Raw genomic sequence first — 21644 nt, forward strand, 5'->3', positions numbered from 1 at the left:
CCAGTTCTAGCTTTCTGTCGGAGAATGCCACCAATTGCGGAAGAACAACCCTGTTGTCAAAGGCACCCCCCACCCCCAATACGATGACAATTCAAAATGAACAATCCTTGGCTGACATTAACGGACTTGTATTACATTACAGTAGCAGGAGACTGGAGGTACTTTTGGAAATACCTCCTGTCATGCATAATAAAGGGATGTCATACTCATAACTTTAACATGGACTGAGCTTGTATGGAAACTTTTGGAACTGTATTTTACTTATTTACTGATGAGCTGTTAAGATGACTGCCAAAGGGCCAGGTGATCTTTGCTTATTCAACACACACTATCAATCTTCTGGAAAGTTCCGAATTGAATAACCATGGGGGTGCCTCCCCCTGGAATGGTGAATGTTATCTCTGGAACCTGCCATTGTTTGAGGCTTACTCAAAGCACAGAGTCACTGGACTCCTAGACTCTCTGTTTCCAGGTATACAATTCAACAGAAGAAAGCTGACAAAACCAGTTATCCACCAGTTAAGTGAGAAGAATCAACGTCAGTCTCCTATTGTATATCAACGGCCTTTTAGCTTGAAGCCATTCTAGGTAGACACTGGCCATTGGTCATGTGACTGAAACTGTCCTCTGATACTCAGATCCTTTATTATCCCAAGACTCAGAGACACTAGAGCAGAATGCAGAAGAGCACCAACAAGACAACAGCTTTAGAGAGACGCTGTGCCATCTTTGCCTTTCAAAACCATCAGTCATCAGCCAGTCTGAGAACTGGACCCTGAAACTAGCTGTAAGTCATCAAGTGTCCAAAGTACGCAGCCTGCTGTGAATCCTTCACTTTACAAGACCCTCATTTCAACTTTAAATCATCGAATCCATTCAGGAAACTACAGGCCTGCCACATGGGAGAATGGAAATCGTAAATCAGAGACTGAATTAACTGAAATACGTAAAAATGCACTATCTTTTTCTGTATCCGATCTGTGCGTGCACATGTAAGACAAAGTGTGTGAGGCTAAGTAGCCTTCTTTATTTTAAACTCACAAAAGCTTGCTTCTGAATTATTTAATTGCAAAACGTGCTCCGAGGGTAAAAAAAAGACACACCTCTTTCCACAACAAACATAATGATTATGGGCAAAAATACATTCTATCTGTGACACTTCACTCTCCTCAGCAATGTGCTAGCAATAGAGGTCTTGTGACAGCCAACAAAAAGCACTCCTTGTTAATGAGAAGGAATTGCAAAGAAAGCTTGTTCACATGATGCCTTTGCAGCCCAAGGGATTGGTAAATATAAAAGTAATGATGTTCCTGTTTCTCTCCTCCTGTTATCCACTGACAGCCTAGGATTCATCTAAATACACCTTTACTCATTCTCAAAATTAGACAGTGTGTTCAAAGCAGCTCACCTTCATTATTAAATCCAGCAAATATAAAACCTTCAACGTGGGTCTTTTCAATAACCCATATGAACTTTAGATTATTAAATTATCCATTTCTATGCTTGTCATACGAACTTGCAGTGATTAACTGCATAATGTGCCTTGCTAAGTAAAGGCACTACTCATTGCTCCATTGGTACCTATGTCACCTCATCATGTATCGATGTTCCTGCATTGACACCCTTTGCTGGTGTACAAATGAATGAATAACTCAACAAAGGCAGCATTTAAACTCTACAAGGCTTAATATTTAAAGGTTCCTTTTACCCAGGCAAGCCATCACAGTAGTAACCTCATACTTTGGTCAGATATAAACAAGCAGTCATCCAAAGCCTTTGGTTAAGTTACTTGTCCATTGTAAACTGGAAGAGTGGTGGCAGAAGTCCTACGCACAGGTATCATAGGGAGATGGAAAGATAGGGAACTGCATAAGGACCAGCAGAGCATCCTTCTGAACAACCCTAGTGTCACCTGATGGAAAGTCCTTGACTATTTTTTTTGACTGCTTTTATACCAAGCATGAGAGTTGATGGTGTAAATTAAGTTGAAAGGCATCACTGCGTGATTTAAAAAAAACAATATAGGCCTCTTCCAGCTCCGTTTCCTTTGGCTCAGTGGGTAACACTCTCTCTGAATCAGAAGGCTATCAATTCAAAGCTAATTACAGAAAACCTCGGCTGACACCTGAGAGGAACACCACGGGAATGCTGTATTGTTGGAGGTGCCTTCTTTCTGAAGGGCCATCAAACTATCAGCCTGTTCTCAGAGACGTAACCATTCCCATTGGCGCTTTGCAAACAAGCACCAGCCGTTTACAACCAGCATTAGTGTAATATACTTACACTAGTTCAAAACTAAAGGTTCCTGTTTCCCAGTTTTGAATTATATTAAATACATGATGCATTCCTAAAGATTTTACTGACTACGTTTGTAACCCTGAATTTTTATGTAATTCAGCTTGCCATTTTCGACCATGTTTAACTGCGAGACTGGAGGCCCAGGTTTGAAGGGGCGCAAAGTTTCAGTAAATCATCAGCGGCAAATTTTGAATGAGTTTGTGTTTCTCCTGAGAATTAATGAGCATTGTGGGAAAGTCCACGTGGTGTGTAGAGGGATGTGCTGGCTGGACCATCCTCTCAGCCAACAGGGTTCACTAGGGAACACTGGGGTGGTGGTCAAACCTGTCGGATAGCTAAGGAGGGTCACACAAACCAAGACAGGAAATCTCGAGCCACTCATACAAAGCACCAGCATTGCTGAGATTGTGTTACAGCTTTGTAGCTGGTGATTATTTATAGATTTAAGCACGTCCCAATATAGTGTGCTTCCTTCAGGCAGATCCTTGTGATGTAGACTTAGCTTTAAATGTCAACTCCAAGCTCTTAGCTGTCAACCTGTAAATGTGAGGGTTATAAATTGAGAAGGTGGTTGAGAATACTGAAAATAGGTGATGACAACTGAAGGGAGTGAAATTCCACAAGTCAGATTCCCACCTCACTCCCTTCCCCATGTTTATTTGTTTTGAAGCTTTTATTGGATGTGATGTTGTCAAAACTGTTGGAAAAACACAAAAATAAACTCATTAACTGCGGGCCTGATCCAGTCAAACTGAACACGTTGTGTTACCCGCATGCCGCAGAGCTCATCAAATCTGTCAACTTTAAACCCAAGGGGACCAATATTTCCCCAAATCCTACAACTGAAGCACAATATTGAAATATGTGCCCTGGCAGCTGTCACCCTCCTTTCCGGTGGGCAGAGGGGAGGCAGGAATCTTATGACCCTGAATCTTTGTGTCCTTGCTTCAGGATTCCGATTAGAGAAATTTCCCATTCCTTTCAGTTCAGCAAATTTGGCCATACAAATAAACTCATACGTTAGCCTGGCTATTACCGAATGGCACAATTCATGCCCATGAAAACAGCCGAGCATTCAGTGACCATGGTTACAGTGCGCAACAAATCTCCAGCTGTAGCTAAGCTCCTGTTGTCAGGCCAAAAACCATTCCCATTGCTTAAATTTAGAAATTGTCCTTTTTCCCCATCAGGAAAACATGCAGTAGAGGAGATACAGGCAACACATTTATTGTATCCTTGGGGTGCCTGAAGTGTGTATTTTGTGGCCTCATCTCATGTGAACAGTGTACCTGCCTGTGGTGAAGATCTGTATGTGCTTCCCTTTTGGTACCAGTACCACTGATAGAATCTTACATGTCCGCCTGTGTGCTTTCAGCCTCTTCACTGGAACAGTGGAATGATTAGCAGCACTCCCCAAATGTCACCTGATGAGCAATCTCTCATCTGTTAACACCAAGAGTTCCCTGCTTTCCTGTGGGACAACAGATGAAATGTGTTGCATGACTTCAGGAATATGCTGCTGGAATATAGACCGATGCCCTGCCTTGCGATGCCCTGTCTCTGAATGCCCTGTCTCTGAATGCCCTGTCTCTGAATGCCCTGCTTTGCGATGCCCTGTCTCTGAATGCCCTGCCTCTGAATGCCCTGTCTCTGAATGCCCTGCCTTGCAATGCCCTGTCTCTGAATGCCCTGTCTCTGAATACCCTGTCTCTGAATACCCTGTCTCTGAATGCCCTGTCTCTGAATGCCCTGCCTTGCGATGCCCTGTCTCTGAATGCCCTGTCTCTGAATACCCTGCCTCTGAATACCCTGTCTCTGAATGCCTTGTCTCTGAATGCCCTGTCTCTAAATACCCTGTCTCTGAATGCCCTGTCTCTGAATGCCCTGCCTCTGAATACCCTGCCTCTGAATACCCTGCCTCTGAATACCCTGTCTCTGAATGCCCTGTCTCTGAATGCCCTGCCTCTGAATGCCCTGCCTCTGAATACCCTGCCTCTGAATACCCTGCCTCTGAATACCCTGTCTCTGAATACCCTGTCTCTGAATGCCCTGTCTCTGAATGCCCTGTCTCTGAATACCCTGTCTCTGAATACCCTGTCTCTGAATGCCCTGTCTCTGAATGCCCTGCCTTGCGATGCCCTGTCTCTGAATGCCCTGTCTCTGAATGCCCTGTCTCTGAATGCCCTGTCTCTGAATGCCCTGCCTCTGAATGCCCTGCCTCTGAATGCCCTGCCTTGCGATGCCCTGTCTCTGAATACCCTGTCTCTGAATACCCTGTCTCTGAATACCCTGTCTCTGAATACCCTGTCTCTGAATACCCTGTCTCTGAATGCCCTGCCTTGCGATGCCCTGTCTCTGAATGCCCTGTCTCTGAATGCCCTGTCTCTGAATGCCCTGTCTCTGAATGCCCTGCCTTGCGATGCCTTGTCTCTGAATGCCCTGTCTCTGAATGCCCTGCCTTGCGATGCCCTGTCTCTGCGACGCCCTGTCTAATCCACTGATGGTGGGCAATGTCTTATATATAGTTAGCACTAATGAAATTCAGTGACAGAATGTGTTCAACTTGCAATCCTTTCTCCGAGGCTATCTAGTTAGGGCTTGCTCTAACTGTATTCCTTCTTAGTTACTAGTCCTTATATCAGATTTAATATCTCTTTAGGCTTTTTGCCTGCTTTCACCATATTGTGACAGGACATACCTGGGTAACCTAGCAGATTGCGGGTAGATGCCAGTGTTGTTGTAGCTGTACTTGAACAGCAAGACTAGGGACGTGGCTAGTTCTGGAACACAAGTCTTTAGCACCACAGTGCTAAATGTGTTGTTAGGGCCCATAGGTCTTTTCTGTGTCCAGTGCCTTCAGCCATTTTGATCTCATGTGGAGTGAGTGGAATTGGCTGAAGACTGGCATCTGTGATGCTGGGGACCTCCGGAGGAGGCTTGTCATATAATGAATGGGAAAATGATATTAATACCATGGCAACATTGTGCGGATAAGGAACACTACCACCTTCAATGGGGGAGAACACCAGGAAATCCTAGAAATTGAGAATGAATTAACATTACATATTACATGAAGCGCTAATACTTGCCAGAATGCAGAAAGGTTTGAGAAGCCCTCAGACATGCTGAAGACAGCTTTGTTCTCCTGTTTGATGCCCCTTGGAATGTGTGACTGACCCCTTTAACCTACTGTGTGCTGAGGAGTTGGCAAAGAAATAGATTTGAAATGCAGACGTTGTAAAACTCTGAAGGACAGGAGGGGAAAAAGAAAGATGCAAAGGGTCATTTTGTTCTTGATTGATCGCCCTGTCATCTAGTGTATTACAGCCAGATGCTCGGAATGTATTTTTTAAAATCAGCAGCATCTTCAGGTATTAACTTTCACTGTGACATGACAGATCCTCCCTTGTCACAGAGTTGGACTGTTGCAGTTATATTTCTAACACTCCAGGATGCTTCATTTAAGTTGGGTTTCCACCTGAAGTAAAAGGTATCCATCTCTGTTCCCTAATTCAGTACTTCACAGTAAATTAAGTACTTTTTGAAGGTTGTTCACTGTCGTGATGTAGGAAATGTGGCAGCCAATTTATCCCACAACAGACAATGAGGTGATGACCCAATGGCTGGGGGATGAAATATTATCCAAGAGGCCAGGGAGAACTCCCTCCTTTCTCTCGGAATCGTGCCTTGGGATCTTTTACACCCACCTGGGAGCTACAATGCCTCACCCAAATAATAAGCCTTGATTAACATGATAACACTGGCTTGGACTGTCGCCGAGCCGGGATGACTCGGGAGGACCCTTTAGAAATGGCGGGTGGGACCCAGTTCCGAAATTCCCAACCCCATCCCCTGATTTTCAGGGGTGACTTTAAGGCAGGGCTGAGGAACCTTTTTGTTATCACAGGCCATTCGCGCTTAGACAAAACCAGCCACAGGCGCCACACGCATACAAAAATCAACTTAATTTAGTATTTTTTTGAGAGAGAGAATACAGAAACGTTCAACTCACCTGTTTTAATGCAAGGGTTGGATTTGAGTATTATATTGTTAAATATTAACGTGGTGATTTAGCTGACGCCTTGATCCAAAGCTAATTCATAACAATGATGATAAACGTTATTTTGAAGGCGCTACTGTCCTAGGTCTACATTTTTAGACCTGGGTAGGCTGGATCTGGCCTACCCAGATAGGTCCCCAACCCTTATCTAAAGAGGGTGGCTGGCTCCCATTAAAGGCCCCACATCCAGCACTCCTGCGGACTTTTCCACCATTTTCACGGATTGGGGGCCAGGCTTTTCACAGCCCCTCAGAGGAACCGTGAACCCGAGGCTGCATGAGGGGTCCTTTCAAAAGGTAAGTTCGAGCTTTGCCTTCCACCCAACCCTATGGCGTCTCATAACCATGATGCCAAGCTCTGTCCTTTCACCCACCCCACATGCCCATTATGCCAGGCTCTTCACTTCCATTCCCATTGACCTACTGTACACTGTCTAGAACCAATGAATCCGATAGTGTATAGTGGATGTGTAAAAAACGCCTTCGGGAAAAAGTTAATTCAGTCATAACTTTCTCCTATGTTGACAAAAAGTCTTATCACTGCAAACTAATTAAAGTGTCAATCATATAGACCCTTTAAAGTATCCATGACAAACCCCACCCTCCCATAATCCTTGAAACCATAATCCTTAACTTGTGTAAACAAATCTTGTGAAACTGAGGACAGAGATCAGAGAGCCTGAGCTGTCCATCAAACAAAGTTTTCTCCGGGGCATAGGTGTTTTAGTAGCAAATGGTTGTCTGGGCTCTCAGCCAAGAATACATAATGAGGCTTGGCTGAGTGCCCAGACAATGATTAAGCTTGTTGAAACACCTGCTCTCTAGGCAAAACATTGTTTGATTGACATTTCAGGCTTTATGACCTCTGCTGTGAATTTCACAATGTTTGTTTACACAGGTTAAGTGGTTTCAAGGGCTTGTGCTTTTTTGTTATTGATACCTTAAAGGGCCAGGATGATTGACACTTTTATTGGCTTACAGTGAAATAACTTATCTCAACATAGGAGATTATACTATGAACCACTACCATAGTTTGGCATAAGGGGAGTGTGTGTGGCAGGGCAGAGCTTGGCATGGGGGGGGGAAAGAGGGGCCATGGTGGGGGTGGGTGGAAGGGCAGAGCTTGGCATGGGGGGGGAAGAAGGGCCATGGGGGGGGTAGGTGAAAGGGCAGAGCTTGACATGGGGGTATGAGAGACCAAAGAGAGTGGGTGGGTGGGGGGGAGGGACATGAGTTGACCTGGATGGGGCATGGAAAGTGTTGGGAGGGTGAGGGGTGTGAAGGGTGAGGGACAGAGGACCTTTGTGTTTCTACTTTAACTGGGATGAAGTCCCACAGCACCAAGGCGAGTCTTTTAAACAACCTGCCTCCCCACCCAGCAGCCCATGTAGCTGCCTCCCAGCTCTTTCCAATTCGGCTGCCCCACTCGTACCCCTGCCCCTGTCTCCACCCCCTGTCCCCACCCCCTGTCCCTGCCCACTCCCTGTCCCCACCCCCTGCCCCCGCCCCCTCTTTGTCCCCAACCCCTCATTGCCCCCCCTCCCCAACTCCACCCCTGCCTCTTCCTCCCCCCCCACCCCACCCCCCGGCAATGAAGATCCTGCCTTTGTGAGCCTTTCTCCTGAAGCAGGCGGGTGGACTGAGCTGGGAATTTCCCCAACTCCCCCTACCCACCCCCTGTGGTTGAAACTCCAGACCACTGCCCCAAACTGTAAACCACAAGCCTCTCATGAGCAGCTGTTTGGAATTCTCTGACAAGAGGCTGTGATAGAATTAACCAGGGGGAGGACATCCTGACAAAGGGCCTGTGATGGAGAAGCTCAGCTCATGTGGCTGATGTCATAGGTTAGCACGTTTTTGTGAAAGAAATAATTATCGAGTTTACAAGGGTGAGGGGGAGTACGTGATCCTCTATGCCTTTATCTACCATCTCCATCCACTCCCCTGTTCTTCCATCCACCCTGTAATATTTTCCCTTTTCAAATACTTACAGAGCTCTCTTTTAAAGTATGTAAACAGGACCTGTCTCGATAACCAATTGTGATAAAGCTTTCGATATTAATAATAAGTCTCCTAACCTCCCTCTGGTTAGGGTGAGTGTGTTTCTTCTCACTGTTTAACTCCTCAAAACCTTTCAGAATTTTACAGATTAGATCTCCCCTTATCCTTCTGTGACCCAGTGACAAAGCACAATTTTTGATGTCTTTGTCTTCATCACTGTGACCTGTGCTTCTGGTGAAGTTTTGCTTTGCAGTTCCCGTTGCTCTAAAATATTGTGTGTTTTGTGGAAGCACATGCAATAGCCCAGATAGCAGCCTAACCAATGTCTGCTGCAAATTCAACACCACTTCCTTACTTTCCTGTTCAAAACCCCCAATTCCATTTGTCTTTTGCCCCCTGCGCCCCCACAATTAGAAATCTATTTATTTACACCCCTTGGATCATTCCGTTCAAAGTTTTAACACCTTTTGTTCCCCAAAATGTAGTGCTTCATATTTCTGTGCATTGAACTGTAGCTGCCACACATCTGCCCCTCTCAGTCATGACATCCTACAATCCCATTCATTCTGGCCCAGAAGTTCAATTGCAATCGATGTAAAAACTAATTGAAGTATAAGTGGAAATGTTCTCCTGGTTTGTACAAGTGCCATCCTTATGCAGCTGGTACAGGGGAGCTGGAAAATTGGATGGTGATTTGCCAAAATAATGTTTTATTTCTTGAAGAATTCAGCCTTGGTTGCATGAGGATGGATTAAAATTAGGTTGCATGTATTGCACCAAAATAAATCCGGACTTTTAAAAAGATGTTGTAAGAAGCAGTAAGTATTTGGTTGCTTTTGGCCTTCATTCGATTATGTTTGCATGTATAATCAGATGAAAGAAATGTCTTTATTTTGCATACCCACATTTTCATTTCCGTATTCTGCTTTCTCCTTCAAAATCTTCCTGTTGTGACCTATGTCGTACATTAGAATGTGACTAAGGAACGATGGGCCCAGGGTTTACGTTCCATATTTCCCATGCATTGAGCCCCCACTTTAACCAGATGCTTGCCTGTACTGAGCGAGAGCTGGGTTGCTTCTCTGTTCCAGCAGCTTTTCTAACAGGGGGCCGAAGCTAACCCTGAAATCTTATCCTAATGCGATCTTCCAGGTCTCATTTCTTGTTTCTAGGTCCCAGGGCACCTACAGGCATCAGGAGAAAAGCCTAATTATTTCCAGGCAAAGATGTTTTATCTCTAGGTTGACATGGCAGTGACTTGCCGCTACTATTTCATTACATTCAAAGGTCAAGGATTAAAAGCACTTATCAAATGGGAATGTATTTTATTGCTTACTTAATAAAGACAAGCATGAAGCTATGATCAGTCTATCTTATTTAGCTCCTTCAGGCAGAAGTTGAGTCACAATGAATTAAACAGTACCTTGTATCTTCGTGCCACCTAGAAGCAGATTTATTAACCTGAAATAGTGATGCACTTTCTTTTCCTTGTCCGGGTTTGTAGTGATGCATTTCATTCCTCACGTTTTCCTATTTTTATTATCCTGGATTCATTAACAGGGAGGAAATTATGTTATGTAAATTATGAAAAGAGATTGTGCTGGAAATGCTCAGCAAGTCAGGCAGCATCTGTGGAAACGAGGAATAGAGTTAATGTTTCAAGTAAGAACTGGCCTGGTCATCAACCTGAAATTTTAACACTATTTCTCCGGTGCTGTCAGACCTGCTGAGTATTTCCAGCATTTTCTGTTTTTATTCCAGGCTTCGACCGCTCACAGTATTTTGCTTTACTTTTAAGGAAATTATGTTGGTGCTGTGGAATAGAAAAAATTTGACTTTTGATACTCACTGTCATGATCAAGAACTTCCAGATCAGGTATTAGACCTTGTTGGCCTCATGGTAAAACTCCCCCTGCACTATCTTATCTCACAATCCAGTGTAATAAAGAGATGCACCCTCAGCTCAAAGTCACTGACCCAACTTTATCCAGCCCCTGCTAGTTAGATGGCACTGAGCAGCCCCACAGGTCTACCAGTTCGACATTCATAACAAGACAAGTCACTGAAGATTAACAATCCACAAAGCAAAGACCAAATGCACCTGACCCCACCAAGGGAAACAACATGTGAAATTTAAAATTGAAGCAGATCCCCGGCCTATTTCTGAGTTAATACGTCAAATTAAGAGGAATTATTGAATTAGGATGCGTGATATATATCAAATTGTGAAACTTGATGGCTCTCAGTTGTACAATTCCTGCAGCTAATCGGAATTAAAAATGAGTACCTCATTTAACATGGGATGAGAAACATACACGATTTGCTGAAATGTCTTGGGGCAAGTGTCCTTGTAATTTGGCAGGTTAAGTTGGTACGTGGACAGCATCTTAACTGGAAGAAGCATGACTACTGTACCACCTTTGGCAAACTCAGTTTAATTTGTGTGAAAATGTGAACATTTCCAGAGATTGCCTTGCATTAAATGTGGACGGACTACGTTTGTAGTCTGCGAGCACTCTGCAGCCCTTAGCAGGCGCAACTACTTCAGGTGACAGGTAGAATCGTACTGAGAACTGTAAACAGTTTTCAGTAACTTGACCATGCAGCGTTGTTAGCTGTATTATTTCTGCTTGAGTTCCCACAGGGCTTTGAGGAGAGTGGAGTGGAGTGGGATGAGTTGAATAGATCGACAGGCGCAATGGGTCAAATGGCTTCTGTGCTGTATCATTGTGTAATTGGTTCAGGGATAGCAGATGTTAGATGCAAAGTAAAGGCCCCTCAGTACTCTCCACAGAGCACATCAGAAAACCCAAAGGTAAGAAGAGGCACAAAGGCTGAATCCAAGGTTTACATCTCCTTAAAGAGCTGTTCAGTGGGCCTGGAGGATCCATCGTTTAGATCCCTTCACAGAGCTGTTCAATGGGCCTGGAGGATCCATCGTTTAGATCCCTTTACAGTGCTGTTTAATGGGCCTGATGGAGCAGGAGTACTTTTACCCTGCCTAACAAGTACATCCCCTCCCCCAACAATCCGATGGCCCACCCCCCACACTAGCCTGAAACTCAGAATCATTATTGAGCCAGAAATCTGGAGTTTTTAAACTCTGGTGCATCTCAGAAATTTATACTTCCAAGTTTCCTGTCTATAACCTCCTCTCCCCTGCTCCAAGTGCGCAGTCCTGTAAATACTGGGGCCAGTGGTTCAGGTCGATGATCTGAGGTCAACAGTCTGAAACGTTAACTCTCTTTTTCTGCCTCCAGTGCAGCCTGACCTTCTGGGCATTTCTGGCATCTTCCATTTTTGTTTCAGATTTCCAGTAACTGCCGTGTTTTGCACTTGTGGATCTTATAGAAAGTCATGATCAGGATGGGAGGAGTGTACAATTTCTCTTGCCCCACCACCTCACGGGTCACACCATAAGTGTAAATGTTTTATTCACGCACCAAAATAGACATTTGTTTATTTTTGCTATTGTTAGAACCAGAATACAAGGTACTTTAACCAGGTTTCTTTCAATAAACTCAGAATGATCGATTTATTATGAAGCAAAACTAAATTTTAAAAGCAAGTTGCAAAAATTGGTTAACATTCAATTTGTAATCCGGAAGTGTAACTTTATACTCCTTCAAACCCACACACATACACATGACAAAACAAATAGGATCACTGCAGAGATTGGTGTTTAATGGAAATAATACCGTTTGACCAATGGGAAAACTTAATGAAAAGGGGGGTTTTGACATTGTCAATCTGGTTTTCCTGTGTGTGAAGACAGATTGCTGGTCGCAGTAGTTGTCTGGAAGTTCTTTCCAAAGGAGCTTCAGCGTGGAAGAGAACAGAGCAGGATCAATGTCCTTGGGATCTCTCTCTCATCTGAGCATCTCAGGTTTCCAAATAATGACGAGTTAAACTGAGATGAGGTTTTCTAGCTGGATACTGATAACTACATTGAATTTCAGACAAGGCAGGGAAAGAGTGAGTTGGGCAACCCTCTCCTTTTCGGTTTATTCCCAACTCAGTCAGGTGGTTTCCAGAAAATCATCAGGGCCTCTCAGCTTCTGAAAACAATAGTTTTTTTTTCTCCAGCAATTACAGTTCAAACAAACAAATAGTTCTTATCTCCTCAGGTGACTTGCTGGTCATTTAGCTGAAGTCATGTGACTTCTTGGAAAAGGCAGTTTGCTCACAGTCCAAAGGGAACTTATAATCTTTTTAAAAACGTAGGTCAGCTCCCAAACAATTCAAAACCCTTCCAATTTTTAAAAACATATGGGCCCCGGAGATATGTATTCATAACAACGTTCACTGCATTGGAATGGATAGGCCATAACAGAATTAATGGAAAGGCCCAGTGGAGAAAGTTGTTCCTATTGTATTTCACCACGTCAGGAGGCTTACTACAGCACATTAAGAAATCCTAAAGTTTATTTTAACAAGTAGCATTATAGTGTGCCAGTTTAAATTATAGCCTCTAATAGGACTTGGTGGTTATCTGGATTATTTGATCTGGTTGTGTTTCACAGCTCACTGATGTAGAATATTACATCTGGCCTTGTGTTAATCCGCTGATTGAGAGAATGCACAGCACCAGTCAGGCAAGGCCTGCTGCATTTCTTTCTGGATGGTATTGCTTTTAACCTGAGAAACTGTAAAATTGGAGGGCAGAATATTTCAATGTGTGCTCAGAATGAATCAAAAATTGTTTGGTCCTCTTGGTTGTATGGATTACCATATCTACACCAATCATCTCTGGGACTAACTCAGGGTGACCTCTGAAATAGGCAACTTGCTGCTTTCAGGGAATTTTGGGACAGACTTCCTGGAGTAGGATGTAACTTGTCATGCCAGACAGAGTGTGATGCCAACCGGCTCAACACAGTTAACAGCCCGTTTAATCCCCCGTTTTATTGAAATCAGGGAGAACATGATGGGAGTACCAAGGACAGCTGATTCACTAACCACCTCCCCTGCCCCCTTGCTCCCACCCCCGCTCCTGCCACATCACCACCACCCCCATCTTCCTGGAACATTATTCCCTTCTTAAAAAGCTGAGACACAACGATGGCCGCTAGAAAGTTTTGAACACACGGGATGAAATATCAGCTGTATTTCCCACATGCCCTTTGTATTTCGTTTATCCAGATCGGAATGGTGGTATTGTGTTGTCATGCCAGCAAAGACATGACTGTGTACCGGTATCCCAACAGTTTTACCAGCTTAGCGGTGCCTCTGTTTCAAGCAAAATGGCCTTTTAGGCTGTCAGCATTTTTATGTGCTTTTGTATGTTTGTTGCTTTGTTTATCTCTGTCAAGGAATTGACTGTGCAAAGTTACTGAACCCTAGCGACAGAAGGAAGATTAATGAACACAAAGCTGGAGATCTCTGAAGCGTTTTGAGCTAATGACTATATTACTGATGATAGCATCACTCCCTTGCGTTAATCAGCTAGTCTTACCCTTTCCCAGTAACAGCAGCAGTATTCAGTGTAAATAAAAGCTGGATTATTAAAGTTATAAACGAAAGAGCCCTCACTGGCTCAGTGAGTTGGCGCCCTGGTTGGTGCATGGTGAGGAAGACCCAGTTTTAGCCTTTGCTCTGTAAAGTTATGTATTCTCAGATGGTGAAATGGTGAGGGGGCTACAATAGTGTACTGTGCTGCCAGGCAGGGGCAAAGTTCAGCTCGTCAGCATTTCCTGGGAGTATCCATAGCTGCTCATTAGGTCAGGATAGGGTCAGATATGATGGTGAGAATTTCCTTGGCTGAATTATCATGCAGGTACTCACTGTGGAGGCTGACCCATTAGAATGATTTTGTGTTTAAATTGACAAAGAGCTGGCAGCTCTCTCAGACCCATAGCCCACCCATGAGCTTGATTTTAACTTGGAGTGGGATCGAGACAAAGGGGGAACCTAAAGAGGGAGCGAGGCCAGGCCAACTTGTCCATTCAGAAGAAAAGCAAAAATACCTGGAAAAACTCAGCAGGTCTGACAGCATCTGTGGAGAGGGACACAGTTAACGTTTTGAGTCCGAATGACTCTTCAACAGAACTAAGGAAAAATAGAAAAGAGGTGAAATATAAGCTGGTTTAAGGGGGGGTGGGACAGGTAGAGCTGGATAGAGGGCCAGTGATAGGTGGAGGTAGCCAAAAGATGTCACAGACAAAAGGACAAAGAGGTGTTGAAGGTGGTGATATTATCTAAGGAATATGCTAATTAAGGGTAGAAAGCAGGATGAGCAAGGTACAGATCGCCCTAGTGGGGGTGGGGTGAAGGAATTGAAATAGGCTAAAAGGTAGAGATAAAACAATAGATGGAAATACATTTAAAAATAATGGAAATAGGTGGGAAAAGAAAAATCTATATAAATTATTGGAAAAAAGGGGGATCGGAAAGGGTGTGGGGATGGAGGAGGGAGTTCATGATCTAAAATTGTTGAACTCAATATTCAGTCCGGAAGGCTGTAAAGTGCCTAGTAGGAAAATGAGGTGCTGTTCCTCCAGTTTGCGTTGAGCTTCACTGGAACAATGCAGCAAGCCACGGACAGACATGTGGGCATGAGAGCAGGGTGGAGTGTTGAAATGGCAAGCGACAGGGAGGTCTGGGTTATGCTTGCGGACAGACTGAAGGTGTTCTGCAAAGCGGTCACCCAGTCTGTTTTTGGTCTCTCCAATGTAGAGGAAACCACACTGGGAGCAACGAATGCAGTAGACTAAGTTGAGGGAAGTGCAAGTGAAATGCTGCTTCACTTGAAAGGAGTGTTTGGGCCCTTGGACGGTGAGGAGGGGGGAAGTAAAGGGGCAGGTGTTGCACCTTGTGCGGTTGCATGGGAAGGTGCCTTGGGAGGGGGTTGAGGTGTAGGGGGTGATGGAGGAGTGGACCAGTGTGTCCCGGAGGGAACGATCCCTGCGGAATGCCGCCAGGGGGGTTGAAGGGAAGATGTGTTTGGTGGTGGCATCATGCTGGAGTTGGTGGAAATGGCGGAGGATGATCCTTTGAATGCGGAGGCTGGTGGGGTGATAAGTGAGGACAAGGGGGACCCTATCATGTTTCTGGGAGGGAGGAGAAGGCGTGAGGGCGGATGCGCGGGAGATGGGCCGGACACGGTTGAGGGTCCTTCCTTCCGGGGTGTGAGGAGCTGTAGTCGAGGTAGCTGTGGGAGTCAGTGGGTTTGTAATGGATATTGGTGGACAGTCTATCACCAGAGATTGAGACAGAGAGGTCAAGGAAGGGAAGGGATGTGACAGAGATGGGCTACGTGAAAATGATGGAGGTGTGGAAATTAGAAGCAAAATGAATAAATGTTTCCAAGTCCCGACGAGAGCATGAAGCGGCACCGAAGTAATCATCGATGTACCGAAGAAAGAGTTGTGGGAGGGGGCCGGAGTAGGACTGCAACAAGGAATGTTCCACATACCCCATAAAGCGACAGGCATAGCTGGGGCCCATGTGGGTACCCATAGCCACACCTTTTATTTGGAGGAAGTGAGAGGAGTTGAAGGAGAAATTGTTCAGTGTGAGAACAAGTTCAGCCAGACGGAGGAGAGTGGTGGTGGATGGGGATTGTTTGGGCCTCTGTTCGAGGAAGAAGCTAAGGGCCCTCAGACCATCCTGGTGGGGGATGGAGGTGTAGAGGGATTGGACATCCATGGTGAAGAGGAAGCGGTTGGGGCCAGGGAACTGGAAATTGTTGATATGACGTAAGGTGTCAGAGGAATCACGGATGTAGGTGGGAAGGGACTGGACAAGGGGAGAGAGTAGGGAGTCAAGATAACGAGAAATGAATTCCATGGGGTAGGAACAGGCTGAGACGATCGGTCTACCGGGACAGTTCTGTTTGTGGATTTTGGGTAGGAGATAGAAGCGGGCCGTCCGAAGTTGGGCGACTATCAGGTTGGAAGCTGTGGGCGGAAGATCCCCAGAGGAGATGAGGTCAGTGACAGTCCTGGAAACAATGGCTTGATGTTCAATGGTGGGGTCATGGTCCAGGGAGAGGTAGGAGGAAGTGTCTGCGAGTTGACGCTCAGCCTGTGTGTGGTAGAGCTCAGTGCGCCAGACAACAACAGCACCACCCTTGTCAGCGGGTTTGATGATAATGTCAGGATTGGACCTGAGAGAACGGAGTGCAGCAAGTTCAGAGAGAGACAGTTTAGAGTGGGTGAGGGGAGCAGAGAAATTGAGACGACTAACGTCGTGCCGACAGTTCTCAATGAAAATATCAAGAGAAGTTAAGAATCCAGAGGGAGGGGTCCAGGTGGAGGGAGAATATTGAAGGTGGGTAAAAGGATCCGTTGAATGGGGAGAGGACTCCTGCCCAAATTTCTTATTAACAGACTAGAAAATCTCCATTATAAATTAAATAACACCTTGGGTAAATGCATGAATTAGAATTGTCTTAATAATAATAATACACATTCCCAAACTACAGAACCTTTTGGATATAAAATGTCTCCTTCAGACTAACCCTTTAACACAGTTCTATGCTCATATTTGGCTCAAACTTGGTAGGAAGCTTCTAAATACTTGGATGGACACCACTGAAGTGGAACATGGCTGTATTTTGTAGCTAGAGTATCTGTTTCACAGGCAATCTGCAATCCAGCATTGGTAGTGATGAGTCAAGCAGGTACCTGGTGAGACAGCGAGGAGGGTACCTGGTGAGACAGGGAGTAGTCAGGAGGGTACCTGGTGAGACAGGGAGTAGTCAGGAGGGTGGGTACCTGGTGAGACAGGGAGTAGTCAGGAGGTATCTGGTGAGACAGGGAGTAGTCAGGAGGTATCTGGTGAGACAGGGGGTAGTCAGGAGGTACCTGGTGAGACAGGGAGTAGTCAGGAGGTACCTGGTGAGACAGGGACTAGTCAGGATGTACCTGTGGAGACAGGGACTAGTCAGGAGGTACCTGGTGAGACAGGGAGTAGTCAGGAGGTACCTGGTGAGACAGGGAGTAGTCAGGAGGTACCTGGTGAGACAGGGAGTAGTCAGGAGGTACCTGGTGAGACAGGGAGTAGTCAGGAGGTACCTGGTGAGACAGGGAGTAGTCAGGAGGTACCTGGTGAGACAGGGAGTAGTCAGGAGGTACCTGGTGAGACAGGGACTAGTCAGGAGGTACCTGGTGAGACAGGGACTAGTCAGGAGGTACCTGTGGAGACAGGGACTAGTCAGGAGGTACCTGGTGAGACAGGGAGTAGTCAGGAGGTACCTGGTGAGACAGGGAGTAGTCAGGAGGTACCTGGTGAGACAGGGAGTAGTCAGGAGGTACCTGGTGAGACGGGGAGTAGTCAGGAGGTACCTGGTGAGACGGGGAGTAGTCAGGAGGTACCTGGTGAGACGGGGAGTAGTCAGGAGGTACCTGGTGAGACGGGGAGTAGTCAGGAGGTACCTGGTGAGACGGGGAGTAGTCAGGAGGTACCTGGTGAGACGGGGAGTAGTCAGGAGGTACCTGGTGAGACAGGGAGTAGTCAGGAGGTACCTGGTGAGACAGGGAGTAGTCAGGAGGGTACCTGGTGAGACAGGGAGTAGTCAGGAGGGTACCTGGTGAGACAGGGAGTAGTCAGGAGGGTACCTGGTGAGACAGGGATTAGTCAGGAGGTACCTGGTGAGACAGGGAGTAGTCAGGAGGTACCTGGTGAGACAGGGAGTAGTCAGGAGGTACCTGGTGAGACAGGGAGTAGTTAGGAGGTACCTGGTGAGACAGGGAGTAGTCAGGAGGTACCTGGTGAGACAGGGAGTAGTCAGGAGGTACCTGGTGAGACAGGGAGTAGTCAGGAGGTACCTGGTGAGACAGGGAGTAGTCAGGAGGTACCTGGTGAGACAGGGAGTAGTCAGGAGGGTACCTGGTGAGACAGGGAGTAGTCAGGAGGTACCTGGTGAGACAGGGAGTAGTCAGGAGGTACCTGGTGAGACAGGGAGTAGTCAGGAGGTACCTGGTGAGACAGGGAGTAGTCAGGAGGTACCTGGTGAGACAGGGAGTAGTCAGGAGGGTACCTGGTGAGACAGGGAGTAGTCAGGAGGTACCTGGTGAGACAGGGAGTAGTCAGGAGGTACCTGGTGAGACAGGGAGTAGTCAGGAGGTACCTGGTGAGACAGGGAGTAGTCAGGAGGTACCTGGTGAGACAGGGAGTAGTCAGGAGGTGCCTGGTGAGACAGGGAGTAGTCAGGAGGTAACTGGTGGGACAGGGGGTACCTGGTGAGACAGGGAGTAGTCAGGAGGTAACTGGTGGGACAGGGTGTAGTCAGGAGGTACCTGGTGAGACAGGGAGTAGTCAGGAGGTACCTGGTGAGACAGGGAGTAGTCAGGAGGTACCTGGTGAGACAGGGAGTAGTCAGGACGGTACCTGGTGAGACAGGGAGTAGTCAGGAGGTACCTGGTGAGACAGGGAGTAGTCAGGAGGTACCTGGTGAGACGGGGAGTAGTCAGGAGGTACCTGGTGAGACGGGGAGTAGTCAGGAGGTACCTGGTGAGACGGGGAGTAGTCAGGAGGTACCTGGTGAGACGGGGAGTAGTCAGGAGGTACCTGGTGAGACGGGGAGTAGTCAGGAGGTACCTGGTGAGACGGGGAGTAGTCAGGAGGTACCTGGTGAGACGGGGAGTAGTCAGGAGGTACCTGGTGAGACGGGGAGTAGTCAGGAGGTACCTGGTGAGACGGGGAGTAGTCAGGAGGTACCTGGTGAGACAGGGAGTAGTCAGGAGGTACCTGGTGAGACAGGGACTAGTCAGGAGGGTACCTGGTGAGACAGGGAGTAGTCAGGAGGTACCTGGTGAGACAGGGAGTAGTCAGGAGTGTGGGTACCTGGTGAGATGGAGTAGTCAGGAGGTACCTGGTGAGACAGGGAGTAGTCAGGAGGTACCTGGTGAGACAGGGAGTAGTCAGGAGGTACCTGGTGAAACAGGGAGTAGTCAGCAGGTACCTGGTGAGACAGGGAGTAGTCAGGAGGTACCTGGTGAGACAGGGACTAGTCAGGAGGTACCTGGTGAGACAGGGACTAGTCAGGAGGTACCTGGTGAGACAGGGAGTAGTCAGGAGGTACCTGGTGAGACAGGGAGTAGTCAGGAGGTACCTGATGAGACAGGGAGTAGTCAGGAGGTACCTGGTGAGACAGGGAGTAGTCAGGAGGTACCTGGTGAGACAGGGAGTAGTCAGGAGGTACCTGGTGAGACAGGGAGTAGTCAGGAGGTACCTGGTGAGACAGGGAGTAGTCAGGAGGTAACTGGTGGGACAGGGTGTAGTCAGGAGGTACCTGGTGAGACAGGGAGTAGTCAGGAGGTACCTGGTGAGACAGGGAGTTGTCAGGAGGGTACCTGGTGAGACAGGGAGTAGTCAGGAGGTACCTGGTGAGACAGGGAGTAGTCAGGAGGTACCTGGTGAGACAGGGAGTAGTCAGGAGGTACCTGGTGAGACAGGGAGTAGTCAGGAGGTAACTGGTGGGACAGGGGGTACCTGGTGAGACAGGGAGTAGTCAGGAGGTAACTGGTGGGACAGGGTGTAGTCAGGAGGTACCTGGTGAGACACGGAGTAGACAGGAGGTACTTGGTGGGACAGGGGGAAGGGAGGAGGTACCTGGTGGGACGGCGGTTAGGGAGTTACGTTCCTGATGAGGTGGCGCTAACGGGAAATGAAGGACAGGTTTGGATCGGTCATGCCGGGTCTGTGTTTTTGAACTTTGAATTCTGCAAGCTTTTAAAAGTGTCTTTTACATTAAACCATCCCTCTGGATGACTTGTCAACAATTGCTTGGGTAAATACAGCCCGCCTCATTGGCCTGTCTCTTGTTTTCTCTCAGTTCACACAATTTAAACGTGCCTCAGCTTTTTCTGGTTGCTATGGTGACTTATTCTCTGATTTGCGGCCTGTTACGTGTCCAGCACATACCCGACCGAGTCTGCAGCTTTTCAAACCTTTTAAGGCCTAAACTCTTCAGACATGCTGCATCCAATATCTCTGTAGTTTGTTTTTTGTTTTAGTATAGATTTTTACTCCTGTCGCCTATATGAGATCATTTAGGGGAATGTTACAGAGACAACGATCATCTTATCATAAGGTTCAGGTTAGCTCGGGAGCAATTCAGAGCGAAAATGCTGAACTGGAGGGACACCAGTTCCAGCAGGCTATGAGGAAAGGGGAAGCACGCGGGACTAGCTGAGTTGCTGCTGCAGAGGGCTAGCACAGACTCTTGTGCTGTAAACATTTTATGATTCAATTACCATATCCAGTTCATAGAGCAATAGCTTTCATTGTTATACTGTCCTGGCCATCTGATCCAAGAAGCAGATTTTAATCAGTAAATTGAACTCCAGATTGGAAGGAACGTAGGCTCTGCGAACAGCAAAGTCTGATGATCCTGAACCTGAAAGGACACCCACAACAGCAACAACCTGCATTTATATATCACCTTTCAATGTCATAAAATATTCCAAGCTCAGGGCCCTCAACCCAGAAAGAGACACTAACTGGTTTATTAAATACCCGCACATAATGCTGGGAATACACAGCGGCTATGACCGCGTCTGCGGAGAGAGAGAGAGGAGATTCTGCATCCGCAGTATTTTGCTTTTGGATTAATTGGTTCCTGTTCGTTTCTAGGCTTTTGACTGAAAGACGTATTTCATGGTGTTTCTGTTGTCACACTGTGCCCACAGTTTGTGTGGAAAGAGTGGAAGAATATAGTGGGCCCATTAGGATCTCTGAAAATATTTGTCGTTATGGTAACTTAGATATTCCATTTGCTTTCTTTCCCTCTAGATTAAAGTAACATCGGCCTACTACTCAACCAGCGGAAACCCTGACAACAAGAAGGTGAGACTCTTCTTTCGTTACTTAACACCTTACCTTTCAGGAAAGGAAGTGCTATGAATTTATTGAGGAATCAAAGTAGCTGTACCCCAGGAGAAGAGAAATCGACCATTGTGATGCTTACTGAACGCTGATCGAATCATAGAATGGCTCCATCACTGAAGGAGGCCATTCAGCCCATCGAATCCTGCATATGATTCCAGTCATTGTTCTCAATGAAAAGACTTATTTGACTCACTTTCAGTCCGTTTGTGTCCTGGGTGACAAACGAAATCAGTGCCCAGAAGTGATGCAGCAAATAATCTCTGCACTTGAGCACAAATGCCAGCGAGTCTCGCTGCCAATTTCGCTGTTTTTAAGGAAGATAACTTTTCAATGATTTCTCTTTCTGTGTCAAGTGGCACCACAATGACGTGTTGTCAGACCTTTTAAGTTGGCCATGTGTCTCAGTAAATTTAAACCAGGTGGTTACCCCAAACCCAGAAGGACATGGGGAA

General features: G+C 46.5%; 1 protein-coding gene across 5 annotated transcripts in view; it reads left to right on the forward strand.

Annotated features, from left to right (window-relative positions):
• The window catches only part of vps8 (VPS8 subunit of CORVET complex), a 734009-nt gene that overhangs the window by 623915 nt on the left and 88450 nt on the right, over positions 1 to 21644 (forward strand). For all 5 annotated transcript variants that reach the window (XM_041200655.1, XM_041200658.1, XM_041200657.1 and 2 more), the window contains one exon: positions 21097 to 21150. In XM_041200655.1, coding sequence (XP_041056589.1) covers positions 21097 to 21150 — 54 coding nt within the window. The remainder of the gene's footprint in view (positions 1 to 21096; positions 21151 to 21644) is intronic.

The sequence above is a fragment of the Carcharodon carcharias genome, chromosome 12 (genome assembly GCF_017639515.1).
Source record: "Carcharodon carcharias isolate sCarCar2 chromosome 12, sCarCar2.pri, whole genome shotgun sequence".
In the NCBI taxonomy this organism is placed as follows: Eukaryota; Metazoa; Chordata; class Chondrichthyes; order Lamniformes; family Lamnidae; genus Carcharodon; species Carcharodon carcharias.